This window comes from Simochromis diagramma, unplaced genomic scaffold (assembly GCF_900408965.1).
Source record: "Simochromis diagramma unplaced genomic scaffold, fSimDia1.1 OVJJ01000216.1, whole genome shotgun sequence".
Lineage (NCBI taxonomy): Eukaryota > Metazoa > Chordata > Actinopteri > Cichliformes > Cichlidae > Simochromis > Simochromis diagramma.
In genome coordinates, this window is record NW_024386883.1 from 5203975 (window position 1) to 5228127 (window position 24153).

General features: G+C 39.6%; 1 protein-coding gene across 1 annotated transcript in view; it reads right to left on the bottom strand.

Moving 5' to 3' along the window:
- Positions 1–24153, bottom strand: part of LOC120734409 (FRAS1-related extracellular matrix protein 2-like) — a 68926-nt gene that overhangs the window by 24860 nt on the left and 19913 nt on the right. The window contains exons 3-4 of the mRNA XM_040033228.1: positions 16575–16721; positions 3828–4058 (exon numbers count right to left, since the gene is read on the bottom strand). Of these exons, the coding sequence (XP_039889162.1) occupies positions 3828–4058; positions 16575–16721 (378 nt within the window). The remainder of the gene's footprint in view (positions 1–3827; positions 4059–16574; positions 16722–24153) is intronic.

Consider the following 24153-nt stretch of genomic DNA (forward strand, 5'->3'; position numbering starts at 1 on the left):
TCCTTGTTGCTGCTGTTTGACTGCGTTGTGATAAATGTGCACTTTACTCATTACCACCTTGCAATGCTGGTCATGGACAAAATGGAGATGCACATGTATAACAAATGAGCCCCTAAAAACCTGCAGTTAATAGCACAATATAAGCAAAACACAATCCAGCGTAAGAAGATGTAGCTCCTCGCTTGAAAGCTCTGTGTTTACGACTAGAGACAAGTGTCCATGATGACACACAAAAACACAAGTGCGTTCTTGTTTGTTTAGCAGAATGACACTGGTGCAAACGCAGTAAAAGTTGTCCTGATGTATTGTGTTCTTAATGAGAACACAAGAACTATACGACCACCTGTAGCAATGTGGCTGCTGCTTAGAGTATGCAGTCCAACAACAGGCGTTTCCCTTCATCTTTAGTCATCATTGCGTATGCATTACATATATAAAGAATAAAATCGTAGCAATCACATGGGCAGACAGCAGGTAAAAAGTAGAAGCACACTCACACATCTCTATAAAGTATGTGTTCTTGCTTAAAACACCAGAGAAAAACTCCAAGCATCGACACAGACAAGTGCAGTTTGTTCGCAAACTCCACTCCTTAACTTTGGAGCACTTTTACTTAACGATCCTCTCTCCTCCTCTAAAGCTGATATTAGCCAAGCTGACATGTTCTCCGGGGAGTGACTCTCTGGGATAACCAGACGACTAGACAAAGCCCGTTTTCATCATTAGAGAAAGAAGCTGGAGTACAGCTAACACCACAGGCATAGCTAAAGCTTCACTAACCCATTAGAGTACAGAGTGGCACATCTCTGCCACATTAGACAGTCCCCCGAGAAGACGGAAAACAAACCAGCCCCTGCCCTCCACACACTTCGTAATTAACCCACTGGGGAGGATAGATTGCGGAGGGAAAATGTGGCATGGGGAGTGATACTGAGAAACAAAGGACAAGAAAACAAATGAGAGAGGGGTGAGAGCAACTGCAGTATGTCACTATAATGGACGCTTCAGCGTTTCCATCTTTGGTGCTCAACTGTAATTACTTGGAAGTTGCACTGAGGAGGGGGTAATGCATGCAAAAAAATGAAAGTAAAAGCAGAAGAAGAGTAAATCTCGTCTGGATGGAGCAGAGGAGTCAGTTTGTCGCACCACTCAATATTCCATTAACATTTCAATTTGCAGGAAAAGACACAAAGAACTATGAGAGTGAAAATGGCAGATTATAACCTATTTAAGAAAGAAAGCGAAAGACATTGTGTGTGCGTAGATGTGTGTGTGAGTGTGTCAGGGTGTGATTATTCTTCTTTTTTTATGCCTTATTGGGTTTTAAGAAGCACAGATTGTGCTCAGTATTTCCATTGGGTATAAAAAACACTACTACCATTAAGAGATGAGTATTATCCCTATAGTAATTTTTCACTGGCTATCATGACAAATATGTATTTCTGCTCCTTTCCTCAGGGCAGAGCTGACAAGGCCTTATATTAGAAAATACTTATATTGACAGTTCTTGATTCTGCGTGTGAGGCATATGTATTTTTCAGCCTTCTGAAAATACTTGAGTGGCAGAGGAGAATTTTTGTGCTATGCTTTATGCATTGCAGAAACTTCGGTGAATATTCAGCCTTATTCTTCGATCTGGGTTAACAAAGGAATTATTTCCACTATGCACAGTGGTTTTAATTGATTTTAATTTGTAATGCTGGGTATATCCTTCTGAATAAAATAACATTTTAGTTAACCAGTAATGACAAACAATGTTGTCTCAGTTCTTTCTACTGCAGCTCAATGTATAGAAGTAAATAAATCATTTTCAGCTTTCATGTTGTGTTGTTTGTTGAGAAAACAAAGGACACACATCAGATTAGCAGGAAGAGCAAATTGGATCTAGAATGAAATAAAATGACTGTAGATGCATGCCTCTGTCCCTCTTCCTTTTCTGTCCAAACACATATAATAAATACAGGTGACAGATTAAAGGAAAAACTGCAGTAATCTGTAGTAAGGGTGTCCGGTGGCTATGCTGCTGTAGCCATTTTGCCAGAATGTCCTTGGTGCCATTTCATGTAGTTTTAACCTTTATAGTAATGTGCAAAATTCTTGCGCTACCCCTTTTCATTAAGAGTGCCGTCTTGACAACCACCCTTACACTGAGCCCATTTCTGATGAGGCTCAGTCAACAATATATTTTTTCCCTTTTTCTTAAGAAGATGACTTTCAGATACTGTAGACCTGCACTAGGCCTGCCACTTGTTGTTTTGTCTTCCACATGTCTAGTTTACTCAGATTTTTTGAAGGACACACTGTACACCATGTCAAGATTTCAAGTATCGGGCTAATAGTTCTTTGGGAATCACCTTGTTGAGGAGAAAACATTTTCTGCCTGTCAAGCTCTGTTATTGTTGGCAGATGGGAACAAATTATGTTTTACGACCGCTTGCCAGTAAAGTGCCTAAGGATATAATTTAAAATAGTTTCTTAATTAATTGCATATCATGTGTAAACATAAAAGTGATTAATCCCACGCGTTGAGTTCATTTTTATGATTCATAAGTTCATGTTAAGTGGCTTAACAAACAAATATAAAAACATACCTGGGAAAATGGTCAGGTAAAAATCTGAGCTCTTTGGAAGCCAAAAAATGAAAGAAAAAATGAAGACACAAGGGGTGGCTACTGGCTAGATAGTTTAGCACAGTGATATAATTTATCACATGCCTGTATATGTAGGGAAGACTTAACTAAATGAAAGGTATCATGTGCATTATTGTTTGACCAATAAAACAGAACATAAAGTTGCTGATCAGGCTGCAGGGAGGTAAATATATACATACATTTTCAAACCAGCAGCACAAATCAACACATTTCAAAGGTGGGCACCAAAGTGTCACTAAGTCCGTGCTCAAGCAGTTGTAACGAACTGTCACAAATGTGACAAATGGCAAAAATGATGATGCTGTAGTGAAGGAGGCCTTTGACTTTTAGGATATTAAGCACTTAGTATTGTTAGATTAAAGTATAGATTTTTCAGTTCTGGTCAAAAATGTGTTTTGCAAAGTCAACATGTGATTCTAATTAGTCCCTCATTTAATGCTTTGGCCAAATTTGGCAATATCCTTAATTACAGCTCTTAGAACATTAATAAAAGCTGCAACAATTTACTTTGTAAAACCATATCCTGTTATTTGTTCATGATTTGTTCTTTTCCATTTCACAGTCAGGAGCTAGCTTACCTGAAGTAACTCTGGCCATTATCATGCTTTTCCTGGTAATGTCACTAAGTTCATCTGCCTACTTCTCACACATCCAACACGCTTTTCTCTTTTTATCAAGTACACTAGAGGCCATGTGCTCTTCTTATGAGATAATCCTCCACCTGCATCATTTGTGAATAGTTAATATTTGGCCTCCTCTGGACATTAGTTCATTAGAATTCATAGGAATTACCTTAAGGTTGGAAGCATTAAAGGGGCCTTGTTGTAACATCTTGAAACAGTGTGAGCAAGGATAATATATGTGCAATATTACATCATAATTCAGTAGGTGATTCTATAATGTGTCTGCAAATTATCAAGTCACTAAAGCTCTCAGAAAAATCGAGTTATGAGAGCAATAACTGCCTTACTTAAGTAAATGTATTTTACCACTCATCACCGCTGATAATTGTCACATAAAACATGTGTGTGTGTGTGTGTGTGTGTGTGTGTGTGTGTGTGTGTGTGTGTGTGTGTGTGTGTGTGTGTGTGTGCGTGAGAGAGTGTGTGTGTGTGTGTGTGTGTGTGTGTGTGTGTGTTGAAGGCAGGGTAAAAGGTGCATATGGGAAGGACTGACCATCACTGGGATCCAAGATCTCAACTGTTGCCATGACGGGGAACTCTATCACTCCCATCACCGGCTCCGATAATAAAATTTGAAAGGTTTCTGCCTGCTCGTACTTCCCATCATTCAGTATCCGAACACGCCACGTGGCTCTGGTCTGTCCCGGGTTGAACTGAATTTGCCGCTGGGACCTGCCCTTGAAGTCCTCCTCCTTCTTTGCGCTGCCGTCCTGGGTGCCAATCCCTGAGAGGTGAAGGCGGTGATGGGCATGAAAGAAGGAATAGACAAGAAAAGCAAAAAAGATGAGTTAAAAAAAAAACAAAGGAGCAGAGACAAAGAAAATGACAATGAAAGGGTGACAGGCGGGAGAGAGAAACAGATGACAAACAGATTAGATATTCACACCCTTTAATGTTGTTCAGAGAGGTGAGAAAAAGAGTGCTTTGCTTCTATTTTTTTTCTCCACTGATCACTACAGTGCCTCAATGTGTGAAATGAATTTGTGACTGAAGGATTTAAATAAGCATATTTTAGCTTACTGAGATGGATTAGCTACCATAGTTGTTAGGTACGCATACATGAATGGGTATATGTGTGTGTGTGCGTCACGACCCTTTCCCTTCAAATGCCGCTCACTTCGTCTATCGAACGTCTTTCATGTGAATCCACTTTGCAGCAATCCATCAGACATTCATGCTTGTTGATACATTTCATAAAATGAGGAAAGCTTGCTGGTACCAATGGGGTTACACATTAAACAAAAATGAATCCAGGTGGCACAGGCCATAAAATAAAGCCTTACATTTGGAAATATGCTGCTCAGATTCCTTCCTCTATATTCATAGAGGAAGGAATCTGAGAGCAAGGTGTGCATAGCCAGGCTGATGCATGTGTTTGTACATAAAAGGATTTGTTTTCTTTTTCAGATACCCCCCCCACCCCCTTCCCACCACACACACACACACACACACACACACACACAAAAGGAGACAAACGTATGCAGATGGGCCTGAATCCATTCAATCATATGCACAACGAGATCGGAGAGGCGAGTATTGTATGCAAAATCTGAGCTGAAAATAAACACACATGCCGGAATGAAAAGTTGCACAGTCACAGTCTTTACCGTGCCTGCGAGGACCTTCAGAGATTATAGTTATTTGCAAAAGCTCTAATATTGCTGTACATGATTTTGGAGTTTCTTCTATATTTTTTTCTCAGTCCACCAAATGCTTCTCTTTGGGCAAAGTGCTATGGATGATATTCAACAATAACAAAATCAAGTGAAGTACACTCACGGTCAAACCCTGCCGAACTGTAGCCGGCAACGCATTTAGGGTAACATCTGCTGTTGCTGCGTTTTTGTCAACAGCCCCACAAGTATCACTCGGCCTTTACGTTTCCTGTTTTTTTTTCTCTCTTTTTCTGTTTTTTTCGCAACAGGAAAAGCCAAAGATGCTTCTATTGCTCGGTGCAGCTAAACTATCGCAACATAGAAAATCAATTTCTCTGGGGGTGTTGAAAGCCTTTCCGGAAAATCTAAGACATGCCTAGCGGAAGTGCTGTCAGGAGAAGTCTTGGATCCCTTTTTCTTACTTGCAGTGCTATCATCTTAAGCTGGGTTTGTGTCTAAGTGAGAGCTGGCTGGTGCAAGCCGGAATCCAAATGTGAATTCAAATATCATTATTGTTATAAAACTACTGCTAAATAACGGCATTGTTGGATAGACTATGAAAGCTGGTTTCATTTGCTATCAAGTTTAAAGTCCTGTTCCAGTTTCTTCACTTGAGTTTAAAGTTAAATAAAGCACAAATGCTCGGTTGATTGATTTCCTTAAAGCACAGTGGAAATCCCATCAGCTTTTACAATCTTAAACAAGACATGACGTCTGTCAGCATGGTGACCTTCTGATAATGAGTGCTAGTAGTCATTAATCTATTATTTTGTGATTACCACTGGCGATAGATCCACCTCGTGATTCTGTCTAGCAATCTGTGTGTGTGTCGTCACGGCAAAAGGTGGTCTTCGAGACATCAACTGAAGTGTGAACTACTACAAAGACAGTCTGAGTAGTTTGACAAGTGCTTTTGTCTGACTGTCACTATGGTGAGCAGCTTTACTGAAAACACCAGGCTCAAAATGTAACGTTCAAAATTCAGTCATGAAGCTCCGCAGGTGTCTAGTAGTTGGGATCAAAATCAAGGCCGAGTCTGAAGACGAGTGTGATCTGAGCGCTCGCTGAAGACTCGCAGGGCTGAAACATCAACATGCTAATGACCGTCCGTCCTGGTATTTTGCCACTGCAAGATGGTCACTATTATTCATCATTACGCAGAACTTATGGGTCAGACCATATCTGACATGCTGAAACACAGACTTACACACCCACACAGAAACACAAAGTGAAAACAATACTCTTGCAGTTGGCAATGAATGCAGCGATGGCAGTCTTTGCATTATTAAAAGCAAGAGTAGGAATGAAATCGGTTTTGCAGGTACTTTTATGCGCTGTTTAATGTTCTGCAACCAAGCAGCTAATTAGCTATCAAGCTTTCAAAATGAAGTTACCCAAGCACTAGTTAATGTTTATAAGGTTGTTGTTCAGAGTCTGTGGGTCTTGTGTTATGCAGCAGGGTGATTATTTTCTCACTTTGACTGTCTCTGCTGCATAGAAAGTTGATAATGGTGTTCTGTCAAGTGAAATCAAAATAATAGTGGGCAGAGTCATTAAAGTAAAAAGAATACGTTTCTTTCTTGAGTTTCTTTTCTTCTTCTTTTTGTCTTTGAATGGGATTACAGGGCAATTAATTTAGAGGAAATAGGCAATGATGAAGCAACACATTGAACTAGACCCTAATGTATAAAATTATTGTCCGTTAGTACTATTTAAGTAAAAAGAAATGCGCATTTTCCATTTGTAGTTGAGTTGTATTTGTATTTGGGAGCATGGCTCTGTTCTGGGACTTTCTCATCTTTCCATGTGCAGACATAGAAAGCCTGAAGCAGATCAGGGGAGGTCTGAAACAGCACAAAAACAAGCAAAGGGTGGGTTGTAAAGTGTCTTGTTGGGGGACGCAACAGCAGTAGACCAGCTGAAACAACCTAAATAATATGGACAGAGTGTCAAATGTATAAACTAAATGCAAAGAATAGTATCAGGTGAGCCATCAGCTAATTTGGGAGTTAACTTTGTGGTGACAATGTCTCTCAGCAGTAGTATTATGTCAACCAAACTGGGGATTAGTTTCAAGAAAGCTTGTTCACAAATCCTTCATTTATACTCTACCATATTCATTATGCAAAAAACTTTATGTTTTGATATTTTTTAAAGGCTACAAACAAGTTCAAAAACAACAACCCGTCTACATTAACCTTACTGAAATATTCAGACAGTCTTAACTGTCTTTTTACAGTAAAATAAAATAATTTTCATTGCTGCCAGAAACTTCAGCTAAAAGCCAAACAAGGGTTATTACTGGTCAGAAGAAATGGTCACTTTGTAATGATTTAAAAGAGAAAAGAAAATAATAACATACATCAGGGAAGACATGTGACACGTGAGGTGAGAAAGGTGTTGATGGGAATTTGTGACCAAATGCTGAGGGAGAACTAAAGCCTTCAAGCCCTCCCACTCCTGTGCAGTATGAGTGATTAGACCATACACTGGGTTGACATGTTTTTGTAATGTTGTTGCAAATGTAGAGAGAGAGAGAGAGAGAGAGAGAGAGATAGATAGATAGATAGATAGATAGATAGATAGATAGATAGATAGATAGATAGATAGATAGATAGATAGATAGATAGATAGATATTTTCAGTGTGTTATGATTATGTATGCTTTATGCGAGTTCTTTAGAGTTACATTCTAAAAATCTCATTTGGAGGCCAAGAAACATGTTAGCAATACAGACTACATGAAGAATTTTTTAAAAGTTGCTTCAGCATTGATTCATGCGCGTTGTAAATTTAAAAATAAATCTGCAAGACTCTTAAAGGTCTGTAGACGATTCAGAGCAGCAGCCTCGCTCTAGGCAGCTTCTCTGTCAAGAATGCAACACATGTATCTGTTCAGAATTTGTTCTGCACAGAACAAATGATGGTGCATTTTGATAAAGAGGAGATGACAGTCAGTGCTGTTGTCTGATATGGAAATACTGTATCAGGACTTGTTGTCATTTGCATTGAGACGAACGTATGCAACAAATCCTAAACGAGACAGCAAACTTCATCAATAACAAGGAAAACTATCGCGCAATGCAAACACACTGAATGGCCATCATTTCAAGAAACACAAGATTATAACTTTAAAGAAGGGAAGTATGTTTGCTCATAGCTGAGTATTTCTATCTGATCTTCCTATTCTGATGATTTGTAGATCCACATCACATAAAACATCCGCACACCATGGCGTGCCTACTGGAGAGAGGAAGTGCTGTCCTTAAAAGGGTGGTGTCTCACTACACCACCCTCGATGGACTCCCTGGAGGGAAGAGGCACACAATTCCCTAGGTTGCGCTGGGGTTTCTTCTCCACTGGAGGATACATATCCTCTCGAGTGTTTTTGATCTCCATCGCACTGTTGCTTAGAGCCAGAGCGCCTTGTGTTTGCGTCTCCACAACAAGTTCAGACTCGCAGATCCAAAGAGTTGCTTGCAAACACAAACACATCTTCTTTTTCTAGCTGCAAACTTTCCTTGTGTTTATTCACTGTTGTAGTTTCTTTAGCTTCTGAGTAACCTCAGCATGGCTCATTGAAACATGCACAATTCAAAAAAAAAAAGCATGATGATTGCATGTTCATTATACTAGACTCATTTCACACTGAGGCAGCAGAGGTGGAGCCTTGCGCAAAAAAGACGGAGGGGTCCAACAGATTCTTTTCTCTCCTGGTGAAATGCAATTATCTCTTCATCCCTTCTGCTTGGCAACAAAAATGAGGTTGGAATATGTCCCACAGGAGATAATATATCTTAACCTGGCAAAAGTACACCTCGTTAACAATTCATCTCTCAGGGCAAGGACAGACCAGAGAAGGACAGTGCTGAAATAAAAAAAAAAAAGTCTTCAAAGGATGAGCTTTGACTTATGCAATAAGTAAAAAAAAAGAAGAATGAGAATTCAATTCCATCTTGTGTCCCTATGGGGTCCCTCATATTGCTCATACAGCAAGGAAGACAGGAAGCGAGAAGGAAATGGAAAAAGTAGAGGAAAAGAGAAGGCAAAGAAAGGAAATGAAAGGAAGGGAAGGAAAGATGTACAGGAGATGTGGATCTGAGAATGGAAGGTTATGTGGAGGGAAAAGTGCGAGAAGGTGCAAAAGCAAGTGGAGAAACAGAGCTGAACCAGCAGATATGCACCGAAATGTGTAACAACCAAACAAAGGATACAACAGAAGAGGAAGGCAGAGTGGGAATAAGCAGCCAATGAGCACAGCATTGGACAGATATAAGACTCATATTTCCTCCCAATATACTGTCCAAAATTTGGAGTGAGACTGAAGGGGAAAAAGGTAGGTATAACACAAATAAGGGAACTTATAGAAAAGAAACAGTTGATGTCAAACACCGAAGGCTAGACTATTAGTCAGTAACAGCGCAAGAAAAGGAGAGATGGTGCCTTTGATGAGTAAAAGGAGGTTAGAAGCAAAAGGACGTCTCTACCGTAAAATGAGGTGAGGAGAGATTACGGATAAAAGGGAAAGAATGTGAGACGAGCTAAGTGGCCCGACGTCACTGGGACGGACGCTTTGGCAGAAGGAAAACAGCGACGGGACTTAATTAGCGGGATTTAGGCTGCACGTTTATATGTTTGGTCGAGAGTGGAATTTTATTGTTTTCATAAGAGATGAGAAAGCAAGGTGAAAGCTTAAAAAGTAAAAGAAGAGGATATGAGGATAGAATTCGGTCTAATCCGCATGGCCTTGTCCAGCCCTGTTCTGCCTGAGCTGTGCTTTGCGGGAGCATCTTTGAACCCTGATCTTATCTCTGTGTTCCTCCTTCACTGATCCTCTCTACCTGAACATCCTGTTGTGATGGACCATGTGTAACAACTCTCCTCCACTGTTGCCTGGCACCACACCAGCTTTCATCAGCTAACCCTTGCAACAGCAGCAGCAAGCTTCTGGCAGCATCATCGGGCGGCTTTCTCTCTGCCTTTCAATCCTTGACACAATCTCCATCAAATCCAATGCAATTTTTCCAACTATTTCCACATACGTTATTTACTTTTAACATTTCTTTTTAGAGCTGCAACAGTTTCATGATGGGATCCATGAGTCTGTCAGTAGAATTAATAAAAATATTATTTTCAGATGCAAATGTTTTGCTGCATTTTCTTTCTGTTTTATAATAACACTATAGTAGCTATTACAGTCATGCACCTCACCTCAGTCCAGCTCGTGTTTCCCAAGGCCGGACCAAAACCGCAGAACAAGCAAGAAATGAAAAAATAGCTGTTCTCCTTGTATTTGTGTAAAAGACTTTAGACACTGGCTGCCACTTATTACGAGTCTACTGAAAGGTAGCAAAACTTTAATGCCAGCTGCCATACGTGTCTTTCATTTCATCATCAAGGTTTCCCTCTTCTGCTGGATCTGAGCTTTGTCCATCAAAACGGGTCTCGTAACGAGCCCTCCTGAATTTCACTCAGAATTCTGTCCATTTATTTCTTTTATAACTGCAAATGCAACAACACTCATGTGTTAATATTTTGCAATGAAAATAAAAAGCGAAAAAGCTCATAAGGCAAAAATAGAGTTTGTACCATTCTAACAAACCTGAAAGTCAATATTCGCTATGATCGCCTTTATTCTTCAACGCTACCTGAACTCTCTTAGGCAAACTTTGTTGTAATTTCTTTAAGTAATCTTCAGGGACAGTTTTCCAGGTTTCGTAAAAGGACATTCAAGACTCTTCTTTGAATGTTGGCCGTGTGCGTAACGGTGAGGTCAGGTCATGACTGATGAGTGTTTCATTGTGGTTTTCTTCTTGGTCCAGGTATGCTTTCACTGCTCTCCCCGTGTGTTTGGGATCAATGTCAGGCTGAAAATTGAAGCCACTGCCAATCACATGCTTTCCTTCAGAAGTCTGATGCTACTTTTCTGTTCATAATTCTATCAGTTTAGACAAGAACCCCAACACCACTGGCTGAAATGGATGCAGCAAACCATGGCAGAGCCTCCATGGTGTTTTACAGAAGGCTGCAGACTATCATTGTTGTCTCTCTCCTGACCTCCTCAGTACATACTGACAAAGACTTGAAACAGAAATTTTAAATTTGGGATCATCACTCCATCAGAGCTGTTAGCACTGATTTTTAGTCTAGTTCTTGTGTAATATCTGTTTTAATTCTTTAAGAATGGCTTCTTGACAGCCACTCTTCCACTGAGACCATTTCTGCTGAGACTTCAGCAAAAAGCACCTGGATCACGTCGAGGGTAGGATACATCTCACAGGTACTGTGTCGGGTTTTGCTGGATTTTTTTTCCATCTGTTTTAAGGACATGACTTTCAGATACTGATGATCTGCTGTAGATATTTTTTAGGCTTGCCCTTTTTCTTTGTTCTCCATTTGTTCGGTTTCTTCCAATTTTGAAATATGAAAAGGTCTCAGCTAATAGCTCTTTACCTGCCAAACTGTGTTATCTTTGGCATTTTTCATAAATAACCTAAAGACAGGAACAAATGATTTGCTTTACCAACAGGCTGCTAGTAAAGAAAGTGCCGAAAGATACAATTTGAATTGGTTGCTTGCTAAGTTGACAGTTATGTGCAGGCACGACACTGGCCCTTGTGACTGTTTTATATATCTCACTGCAGTTTTTACATTTTTGCAATAGAAATTAATTTGTTTTAAATACTAAACATAACTATAAATAAATACATGTCTGTGTATAGCAACAACAACAAAGCAACATCCCTTAGTTGACAGTTACCAATAACAAGGGGAAAATGAAGAAACCTATGAAGAAAAACATGTTGGTTATTTTTTTTTACATTGATCACTGTTGCTCTAGACTTCACCATATTTTATTATTAGTGCCTAAACAGTGCCACAAAGGCCACATTAAAACAAATAGACTGAAATTTGAACACTCCATGTGTATTTGCACTTAGAGTGATTTAGGTTGGTGCTGTGGAGGAACGGTGCACTTATTCTCTTAAGACTAACGGCACTTTCAGCTGCCATCTTATTTCTCAAGGGATCACCAGAGCAGATGGATCTGCATCTTCTGATTTGGCTCAGATTTTATACACAGGATGCCCTTTCTGATGCAAGATGCTCATTTATCCAGGCTTGGGAACAGCAGTTGAAATTTGCTTGTTAATGGCCCCCAGAGCCTGGGTTTATGTCACTCTCAAATCACTATTGGTTAACATGTTCACACATAAGGTGAACATGTTACCCACTACACTGGGGTACAACTCCGATGCTCTTAAGACTACAATAAACATTTCTTTCTTCTTGATGTTGCCTTCCTCTAAAAATGTACTAACCATGTAAGTGCACATGAATAACACATTCATGCATAGCGGCACGTCAGCATGCCATGTTAGACATTCCTTTTAAAATGCTGGCTTGAAAGTCGATGTGTGTGCGTGTGTGTGTGTGTGTACTATGTGAGTGTGGTCAGAGATAACCAGGTGCTCACACACCAACTGTGCAAAGAGATGAGAGTCTGAACGCAAGCTTTCATGTGTGCCCAAGAGATACACTTAAAACCTTCCCAAGAGGAATCAAATATACACACCAGCACACAAACACACACACACACACACATACACGCACACACACAGGTAGATGAGTCTTAAAGCTAACATTAACCGCTACACTGTGATGCTAACACCTGACCCCGCGATTAACAGGATCAGAATAATGATGAGAGGTGAGAGAGTAAAAGCTGCTTACAGCTGCTACTTCTCGCAGGGCAAACGAGCTGAAGCATAACAAAGTACTAAAAGGGCCGTTCAGGGACAACATCATCACCATCCTTTTAAACTTTAAACCTCCACAAACACTCAGACACTAAGCACAAAAACATGCTGGGCTGTTCTTTCCAACACAAAATCACCTCCGTCTGTTGGTCATAAGGCTTATTAAGAACTCAGGCAGTGATGTTTGTGCGACTGGCTGGATTTAAGATTTGACTGACACACACCAGCATGTTCTCCTCCCACACTGTGTTATGTACATGGATGAGTGTCACAGGCAGCATGATGCCTCCTTTATTTCAAATCCGATGATTCACTTATTGTCAACATTCAAAAGAGGGGACAAAATGCGACTTTGTCACTGCTGCCATTGTTTTCAGTTCCGCCTGTTTGTTTGTCTCTTAGCAGGATTACATAAATACGACCAGGCTGATTTTCCTGAAAGTTGGGGGAAAGTCAGAGCACGGGTAAAAGAGGATTACAGTAAAATTCTGGTGTCTGTGGCCTACACACACCATAGCACCACCAATGATTGGGGTACCTTTATAAATACAGATTGTAAACCAGGAGAACAATTTTCACGCCAGTGTTGGATTTCATGGCTCAAACCAGAATCAGAAGACATCATTTTCCATATTGGATTTTATCTGTATTAGAAATTATGAAAGAAAGAAAAAAATTGTGCAATTCTCAAAAAATGTATCTTTAGCTCAAAGCTTGCAAATATTACCTTATAGATTTTTCAAAAGTATTTCTCTCTTACAGCCCATTGATAAAGCTGGCAATCAAATAATTAAAATCATGTATTATATAGACAGGGTGTAGGCTCTGGGTCAAAAAATTGATGCCAATGGAATGACTTACACATGATCTTTTCTTTGTGAAAGTAGGGCGTAACTTTGGCTGGAAAAAGAAGTGCATTGTATAAAAATCTGTGTGTACTCCTATCACTTGTCCTCAGTCTGGATGAATGGTGAGAGTTGTAACATCTATGTTTCTATGATCTGTAGCGTGAGTAGAGAGCAGGTTGAGGAGAGCCTGGAGAAGTGGAGATGTGAACTGGAGAAAAGAGGAATGACAGTAAAAAAAAAAGGGACACAGGTGTAGCAGTAAATCTGCAAGGAGCAGAGTGTAAATACCTGGGATCATCCATGCAAAACAAAGGGCAATGACAAGAGAGGAGAAGAAGAGAGTGCAGAGAGGGTGGAGATGAGTGTCAGCGGTGATTTGTGACAGATGGATTGCAGCAGGAGTGAAAGGGAAAATTTACAAGATGATAGTGAGACCTGCTATGATGTATGATAAGACAGGAGGTGGCAGAGCTGAAGATGTTAAGATTTTCCTTGGGAGCGACCAAGATTGAAAAGATCAGAAATGAGCACATCAGAAGAACAACTGAGGTGAGCAGTTTGGGGACAAAGTTAGACAGGCAAGGTTGAGATGATTTGGACATGTGCAGAGGAGGGATAGCGGATATACTGGACAAAGGATGTCGAATATGGAGCTGCCAAGGGGGCGGAACAAAGACAAAACACCACAGGGGCGATTTATGGATGTATTGAAAGGGAATATGCACAGGGTTGGTGTTATAGAGGAGGATGCTCAGAACAGGGTGAGATGGAGGCAGACGATCTGCTGTGGCGACCCCTAAAGGGAACGGCATCGACCGGAAGGCTTGCTTAATTTATGACCTCAGTAAAGATATTCCCAGTGACTTTATGGTCTTAATTGCTTGACTCAAGTCAAAATATCATTTTGTGAATTACTGTCCCATAAAGAATAAAGGCTTCAAACCAGGATTTTACAAAGCAATAAGCCAGGTCACAGTGCTTTGTTTTATATTCAGGTATTCGGGCACCTGCATGGACACAGGATTCAGTTTCACAGACGTTACACTGTAGCAACCGAGCACCATCAACAAGCAAAAATGCACTTTTTTCAAATAACTGAGTGTTTTTGACTCCAATAAATATTCCAAATCATTTTTCTTTTGCATCGACTTAATGTCGTCTTAATCAATTCCCTGCTCTTTCCTTTATTTTGCAGCTCAGAGTGCTGACTCATCAAACCTGCCAGCAGCTTGACAGTGATCGACTGAAGCATATAGGCCTGCTTTCCACTTCCTCTACTGTTTTCAGTTGTGCTATGCACTGCAAAAAACCCCAGATAACTTGTGTGAGAAGAAAACAACACAAGTGGTCTACAATAGAGTGCAACTAGCATTCCATGAGTGATACCCAACTCTGCTTTTGGATGATTGCGGGAGATGGGGATCAGGGGCATGGGGAGCAACCACCCGCACGCAGATGCATCTTTATTTGGAGCGCAGAGTGTCAGAGTGGTGCTGTGGTTAGCAGGGCAGAAAACTTGCTCAGGCAATGGGAGACATGCAAACTACACACAGAAAGGTCCCCGCTGACTAGAAAGCTGTTTATATGAGGCACCGCTAACCAAAGCACCACTGTCTATTCAAAACAACATTCTGATAAAATAAAATGACAGTTTATTGATGTGAATAAATAAAATAACATGTTTATTTTTATTGTATACATATAATGTTATTAATAATTTGCTTCTTCAGTTAGCTAGATAAGTGATTAAGACATAACAAAATAAATAATAAACTCATTCAAAAGACTGAAGTCCACAAGCCGAGCAAACAGACGTTTGTCAAATAGCTAACAATGACCGTGGCATTAAAACTGCAGGGGACGGTCGGCCATAGTCGCCAGACAGAGTGAAGTCCAAAAGTCAGAAGAGAAAAACATATAAATATTCATTCACATCTACAGCTTTGTATTACTTAGAGACAAGGTGATAATGGGGTGAAACTTCTCTTGATATGAATGATAATGACCTAAGTATGTAACAGGAACTTAATGTACAACCTCAGTAAAAGCCTTAAAACTGTCAGTGTTTTCTTTGCAAATGTTGCCATAGCCATCTGGTCAGTGCATTTTTTATTGCCTTTTGACATGCACGTGTTTTAATATTTATTTCATGTCCTTTCTTAACCGTCTGGGACAAATACAGCAAATGAAAAATTATGGGTTGCATTACACCGGTTTCCTGTATGCGCTATTAAAGACAAAAAAAAAAGAAAAAAGAAAAGAGTTACATCTCTGTACATAGCAAAGCACTGACCTTGCAACCATCTCAGCTTCCTAAATCTAATAAAACATTTTTTTTGCAAACTAAATTGGCTTGAAGCCAGAAAATATTACTCTGACTTTGAGGACAAATCTGGTCAAAATGTGCGTTAAAAGGAAATTCTGCAATCGATTTTTAGCTTCAATAGCATTTTCATTTTGCGTGAATGTGTGAGCTTTTGTTAAATTTTTTTGTTGCAGAAACAGGAATGTGTAGCTATGAAAAGCCTGGCATTTCAAAAGACACTGTAAAGCACTGAAATTTTAATTGAATTCTACGGAAAAAAGACAGTAAGAGAATATGAATTTGACATCAAAACTAACAGGCCATGCCGGAAGTACTGTAAAGTTGTACTCTTTGCTTTTACTATATGGTTGCCAGCATGCAAGCATGTGCTGCGGAATGCAAAGCCAGAGCACCACCAAATTTATTACAGATCATCTCTATGGGGGATGATCTGAGAGGTTTTCAACAGTTGTTTAGAATTTGCTTGCATGCTAAAGTCTCAACCTCTGCATTTGACGAGAGATCAAGGACTTTGATAAGTTGGCTATGAATATAATATAAAAAATTGAAGCAATCCACCGGACATTATTGTTCAATGCCATCCCTTGAAGACAAAATGCTAGACGATAAAACATATGTCCTCTGATCAGAAAGGGAGACTAAACAGACTCACCAACGAAAGACGTCTCCCCCAGGTATCCTCTTCGTCTGAGCACCACGTCCAGAAATTTCTCCTCCTCATCCACCACATAGTACTCTTTCTCCAAAGAAATCCAGGCCCAATCCAGACGAAACTGCTGTCCTTTCAACTTGTTCCCACCTGAAAAAAACCCCAAAACAACATAAAAACACTCCTGACTGTAAACTGTAATATTTTATTAATAGTTTCTCACTTATTAGAAGTTTAGCCATTGATAGAATTCTGTCCCTTCTTAAACAACTCATACAGTTTTTCTAAATATGGGAGTACTACGGTATTGTGTATGTGCTGAGGTGGATCTGGACCTGTTTATTTCTCTGACATAAAGACTACATCCTGCATTCATTTTCATTTTGCAAAAACTAGAAACTAGAAAACTATGATTGGAAATTCTGCCACCCGTGGGGGTAATTACCGTAAAACTGAACGAAGACTAAGGGTTTTAATTATTTTTCAACGCACAGTCCAAATGTTCACAACACATCTGCTGCAGATTTATGAAAAAGAATCTGCACAATTTTATACCAGGCAATCTTCTTCTTTTTTTAATGTGCCCTATAATTATATTTCAGCTTTCCTTTGGTGAACTGCTTTTTTCTCTATCTTCTCTATCATCTTGATGATTCAAGCACACCAGCTAACCAGTGTTATGAAAGAAAAGTTTGTTGAACAAATGGATGTATTAGTGCTAGGTTAATAGAGCACTCAATAGCTGCCACTTCAACAAGTAGGCAAGGAGGATAATGCTTTGTGGAGCTGATTTGCCCATCTACTGCTTGCAAAAGTGGATTGGAAAAGGTAGAGGAGGGTCGATTTTCTTTTTTTGACTTTTGCGTAGAAATGAACAATACCTAACTCTGCATGCCATTCCTGGAAATTATGCCTGAGTGGGTGTTATAGTGGTAGAAGATAATGTAGAAGTGAAAAACTGTTTATGGAACCGTTATTTGTAGACCGTCAGAAAGGAAATCTCATTTAGCTCCTCTGACGACAATTTGCACAGCTGTTTGTTCTTCCAAGTCATTTATGCAGCTTACATTCAGAAGCAGAATTGCTGTTGAAAGCACACAAATCATAGCAATTTACCTCCATCATCACAGAGGCATCCCAGTGCCTCTGGGGGAAAAAAAGAAAAGTCAGTTGACTCTTTAAAACTGTAAAGTATATTTACTTAAGAGTATAATCAAGACTGGAAAAGATATCGAAAATTTGTACTTCTACTGTGAATTCAGGTTCTGCTCATGATCAGCAGAGGTGAAAAGTTAAGTACTTTCCAGCATGGCACAGACACATACGCACAACATGCTGAGGTGAGGAGACAGCTAATCAGAGTTCATGCATCCTCAAAAAAGCCTGTAGGCCAAGTTCAAGCTTCATTTAGCAGGTGCAAATCCAAAATTGCACACATGCGCATCTCTTCGATTTTAACTCCACTGCAGCCTGCAACCTTGACTTTCATCCCGGCTCTCTGTTAGTAAATGCAGCATAAGCCTTCTGAAGTCGTAGTTGTGTGTGTGTGTGTGTGTGTATGTCTGTATGTGTGCGCATGTTTGTGCATGTGTGACCTCTCACACTGGGAGAATATCTGTGGACAGACAATAGCGATCTGAGTCAGTGGGCTTCAGACTGTCTCATTCCTCCAGCCTTTTGGAGGGATAAAAGACCTCTCACATATGCTGACCGTACAAAAAAAAAGCAGCTTTGAAATCATCCTCAATAGAGCTAAATTCGCTTTGCAGCGTCTTTCAAAGGCTTTCCAAACAAAAACTAAGCAGAAGCTTTTTTTTTCTTCACCAATTAGGGCTTCTAGTTCCAGAGCAATAAATTTTGAGGATCAAGTTGCTCTGAGAAATCTGAAGATAAAACTTTGATACTTACAGTTCTGATGCTGCATTGTGATGTAGGATCTATTTCATGGCACAGTCACTGACTGCCTTACTGCTGTGTGTTTCCTCCTTTCCACTCTATTTTCTAAGATTTGTTATCCAGTTTACCAGCACACTGCTTCACATGATGTGAACTACTGTATCTCATTTGGGTCCTTGTAGCTTGACTCAACTTGGATAACTTAGATAATGTTGCATAATTAAAGCGCCACCTATACTTCTATATATTATTACTGAATCAAGTTACTACACATAATCTGAAAGGGTTGTTTGAAGCGTCGAGCTGTGGAACTTACTGCCAACTCTGCCTCTACAGGGTCTTAAAAGGGCTATTCACTGTTTTGGTTTTATGCCCTGAAAAAACTGTTTGGTTCAGTCTCAATGCTTTCATTAACCCCACTGTCAGGTGGAACAAACAGCCCTCTTTAGAAAAAGAAACACAAAAAACTCCAGTATACCCACTGCATGCTACTCGAAAAGCACTAAAAAGGAAAAATGCTAAGGAGTTACAACTTACAGCAGAGTTATAACAGAGCAACCTGATTAAATTACTGTGTAATTGCAACTGTAAGCTGCTATAGTTGCGAAGAAAAAAATGCATAAATACATAAATTAGGTACATAAATTGTTAAACAGAAAAACAAATCTACACTAACATTCCCAGGACTGACTGGAGACAGATAAAAAATAAACTGGCTGTTGGACAGAGTTGAGAAATGAAATAATAAATGTTGGAATACATTTGGCTAATGCAGGTAATATCATGTCTAAACAGTAAAAGTGCCTTTTAAAAAATAGTCTTTTCAAAGCATGCATAAATCTCATAGTAACCAAAATCTCAGTTTTTCCCCTTCAATGTTCTCCTTTTAATGATATTTAGATCTTTACCACCAGAGGAAACCCTATTTGAAGCTAAGGCATCAAAACAACTGTACCTTCACACAGGCCTGAGTATCAGCTTTGTTCTTGAATATGCTTCAGGGACCAGTCTAAATTCTCACACTTTGGGCTTAGGGAGGTTTTCAAGTCACAAAACTTGAGGCTATGCAAAGTCAAGAGATGTTAGCGTTAAAGTCAAAGTGGAGTTTAAAGCAGTTTTTGATTTTGTAAAGCTGAATCTCATTAACTCTTGAATCTGACTGAGCCAAAACTCTCAGATTCAGCTGGTGAGCTATCTGAAGTGAGAGTTAAGCGAAAGGAATATATCAGCAATACTGCAATAAAAGTAGATTAGGTTTTAGAAAATGCTGCTAAGGCAAAGGGTTTCTTTTTAAAATTTATTGATAATAAATGACTATTGTTTATTGTTAATGACTATTAATATTGATAATAGTCACTAACCCCCACTATAACAACTTTATTGACATATTCAGAGTCTTCCTCCTATTTTACACAGTGTGTTGCTATGCTGGGTATGATGGAAAAACACATTTACAGTATTTTAAAATTTTCTAGAATTTTTACAGTTTATTGTGTTTTCTTTTTGCAACCCTCCATCTTTTTTTTACAGCAATGAAACATCTTTCAGCTATAAACAGACATAAACAGACTACCTTGTTAGCTGGCGGCACTCAATGTGTTATTCAATGGTGTAAAGGCGTAAATTTAGCAAATATCAGTGTTACAAATTATTAATTGTTTTAAAATCTCAAGTGAGTCATGGTATTTGCTGCATCATCCTACTGACTGGGGTCCGTGCAGACCCCAGAAGTATATTTTTGTAATATCTCATAGATATATAAATATATCGAGAGATTTTTTTATCATTCCATTTTTGTATGACTTTGTGAATCATTTTGTTCCTAACGATGCCACATCATTCCTTTTTATTTTTCTTTGATTTGTGCTTTTTAAAAATCCAAATGTTCTATGAAGTTTTAATAAAGGGAATAATTTGCTCAGTTAGTGCTTACAGTGAGTCTTAAATTAAAGTGTCACACAATATCCGGGCAGTAGGGACACTCTGACACTCATTTAAGGAAGAAAAACTCAGATGCTATCACTTCATTCATCACCTGGTTATCATAATATTGGAGACATCCACAGATCTACCTGAGTGAGATAGAGGTCCTGATCATGCAACACATAGCTACACTTAAAGCCATATTTTGAGAAGCAGTGACCCTCCAATGTACCTTTGTTCGCAATTTGCAGGCAGGAAGGTAGCACTGTTGGTTCCTACTCTAAGATGTTATCATGGCCTTAGCAAAGCATTAGGCAAATTGTGTGCTATAACTGCCTTTAGTGTGTGTTCAGCCTTAGTTTCCAATGTTTGTACAACAGTAGTGAGAGTCTGGCAGTAAAGAGCCAGACTGGTTGCTGGGTGTGGGTCTCCGCCAGGACTGCTGCTTCTGACCGATTCTGTTCTCACCTCTGGTTTTCACAGATGATGTGGTTCTGTTGGCTTCATCAAGCCATGATCTCCAGCTTGTTCTGGGGCTATTTGCAGCCAAGTGTGAAGAGGCTGGGATGAGAATCAGCACCTCCAAGTTTGAGGCCATGGCTCTCAGCTGGAAAGGAGTGGAGTGTACACACTGGATTCAGAATGAGTCACTGCCCCGAGTGGAGAAGTTTAAGCATATGGGTGTTTGTTCACAAGTGAAGGGAGAGGGCAGCATCAGATTGACAGAGCCATGGTAGTGGTATGGAAGCTGTACTGATCTGCTGTAGTGAAGAAAACACTGAGCATGAAGGTAAATCTGTTGATTTACCGGCGGATCTGTGTTCCTACCCTCGCCTTTGGTCAGGAGCTATCTATAGTGACTGTAAGAATAAGATCACAAGTGCAAGTGCCAGAAACAAGTTTCCTCAGAAGAGTGTGCTCAGCCTTAGAGATCGAGTAAGGAACTCAGTCATTTGGGAGGAGTTCAGACTAAAATTGCTACTTCTCCAGATGAAAACGAGCCAGCTGAGGTAGTTTGGGCATCTGGCCAGGATGCCTCCTGGGCACCTCCTAGGTGAAGTGTTTTGGGCATGTAATGGAGGCTCCGGGGAAGACCCAGAACATGCTGCAGAGATTACATCTCTGGACAGCTGGTTGTGTGTATAATTTTATAGTGGGGTTAAAGTGACCACAAATAATATCTACTTGAAATGAATGAAAACTAAGTGATAACAGATCTAAAGATGCTGAAAAAGCTCTAAAATAATTTTGTGAACTGCATTTGGAACAATAGCTCAAAGTTGCATTCAATAAAACTATAGATTTTCATTTTACAAAATATGCAAATTAACAGTAACTTTTGTTTCTTTTGATGGAATTAATTGTGTAACTAACAAAGCTTTGAGATTGCTACTAGTATTATTATTATTGCTATTTGTCTATGCAATAAATTATTCCCCATTCAATGTTCAATGTCAGTAGTATGAGGGTTAATTTTGGGTTATTAATTTTTAAATATTTTTTAAATACAACATACTGATTTATTTATATTTAAATGTATTTAAATTGTGTAATTATTGGCTGTTGCTTCTAAGCTGTGGCAATATGTTAGAAATATGCAAAATTAAAACAGCTCTGGTTTATTGTCTTACTATAATACTATTTGCATGCAAACTCTTCTTACATGATCAGGAATTTAACCACCAACATTTGCACACAGCTACAACTGCAGGTTCTAATCTACCTAGCAACTACATAATAATTTATTACATTATATTATATTATAACAATTTGCCCATTTATGATATTAAAATGATCAAAAGCAGATTATCATTTTATTTCAGTCAACTCATTTAAGTGCAGAAAACTTGAACAAGGCATGATATATCATGATGTCACCATGTTGCCTAGCAACCACCACCAACAGGTTAAAGTCACAAACAATAAGTATAAAATGCAGATGCACTAGTACACTACTACCACTTTAACAATAATAATGGATTGCATTTATATAGCGCTTTTCAGGGCCCTCAAAGCGCTTTACAATTCCACTATTCATTCACTCTCACATTCACACACTGGTGGAGACGAGCTGCAGTTGTATCCACAGCTGCCCTGGGGCAGACTGACAGAAGCAAGGCTGCCATATCGCACCATCGGCCCCTCTGGCCATCACCAGTAGGCGGTAGGTGAAGTGTCTTGCCCAAGAACACAACGACCGAGACTGTCCTAGCCGGGGCTCGAACCGGCAGCCTTCGGTTACAAGACGAACTGCCAACTCTTTGAGCCACAATCGCCCAACACACAGCGGTATAGATTATGCATGTTCAGTCACATGGTTTAGGGTGTGTGTGCATGTGTGTGATTATTTGTGCTTTTAATGAAAGTGGCTACTGTAACAACCACCAAATAAATGTCTATGTTTTGGGTTTTTTTATTTTTAGAATTCAACACCAAAGTTTGTTTTTTAGCATCTTTCCTAAAAATCAGGGCTGCCTTCAGTTGTGTATATGTGTGTGTGTGTGTGTGTGTGTGTGTGTGTGTGTGTGTATGTGTGTGTGCTTGAGACTTCACACTCAAAATCAAAGGAAATTTTTCACAGCAAGATTGTGCCGTATGCGACACACTACTTCTCTTCTGCTGCTGGCGGTGTGGCCTTTCTCTCACTGTTATGTCTCCATCTGCCTTCTGTACTCCTTTGTATTTCAACCCCCAACTCCCTCTGCAACTGGCAAACAGAGCTATATGCAACCAACAAACTGAATGATCTCTCACCGTGGAAAACTTTTGAGAAACATTGGTCTACGAAGGAAAAACTAAATCTAAAATTCTATTCGTTCAGTTGCCATAATGTTCCTCTTTTACAAACCACATTGCATGTTTAAGTGCTGGGACAAAAATAGACTACCAATAACATTTCAGTAGTAACAGAAGCCCACGCATCATCCACCTGAAAGGAGTGCCACACTACATAAATTTTGATGGTTGACAAAATAGAGATATCTCACACCCCCCAGGATGTTTCAGTAGCTTTTAGTTTATCCTGACAGATATGTGGCAGTCATTCTACTGAGAGGCTTGGCATGCGTGCAACTAGTGGCAAAGAGGATCAGAAAGACTGTGATGGGTTTTGCACTCAGCTGTTTCTTTCTTCTAAGAGTAGTGTCTGTGTGTGAGAGTGTGTGTGTGTGTGTGTGCATGTGTGTGCATGTGTGTGTGGGGCTAGGCTTATAGCAGACAGAAAGCAAGTTATTTTGCAAGTCTTTTAGCAGCACTATAATGCAGTGTGTCTGTGCATAAACTGTACATGTGTATTCTGCTACATTTACACTTCACTCAAGGCAATCAGCATGATAGCAGATATCTCCAGAGGTGTAGGGAGTTATCAGTAATCTGACCAGGAATTCACAGCCCTGGGCAACTTCAAGCATTTAAAATGCTGCTCGACTCAAAGGCAAATATAAGCCAACATGTGTGAAGTATTTTTGTTGTTAATTTGCAAGGATCAAGTACATTTTGACAATCTTTGTATGTGTGTAGGTAATTAATTCTCCTAGTCATCGTGTTTGATCACAGGAGTTCAAACTAAACCAAACGTAAAGCTGAATCTTATGCTGCTGTTTGTGCATCAGAGAGCACTGTGTGTGCCTGTGGGCTACAAAGGAAATGAGTGCACATACATTACTCCCCACCTACCCACTCGTAAGAGATAAAAGTTGAGTGTGACAGAATAATGCATTGTTTCCTGCCTACCTTCAATAGCCATTAGGCATGAGAGTACTGC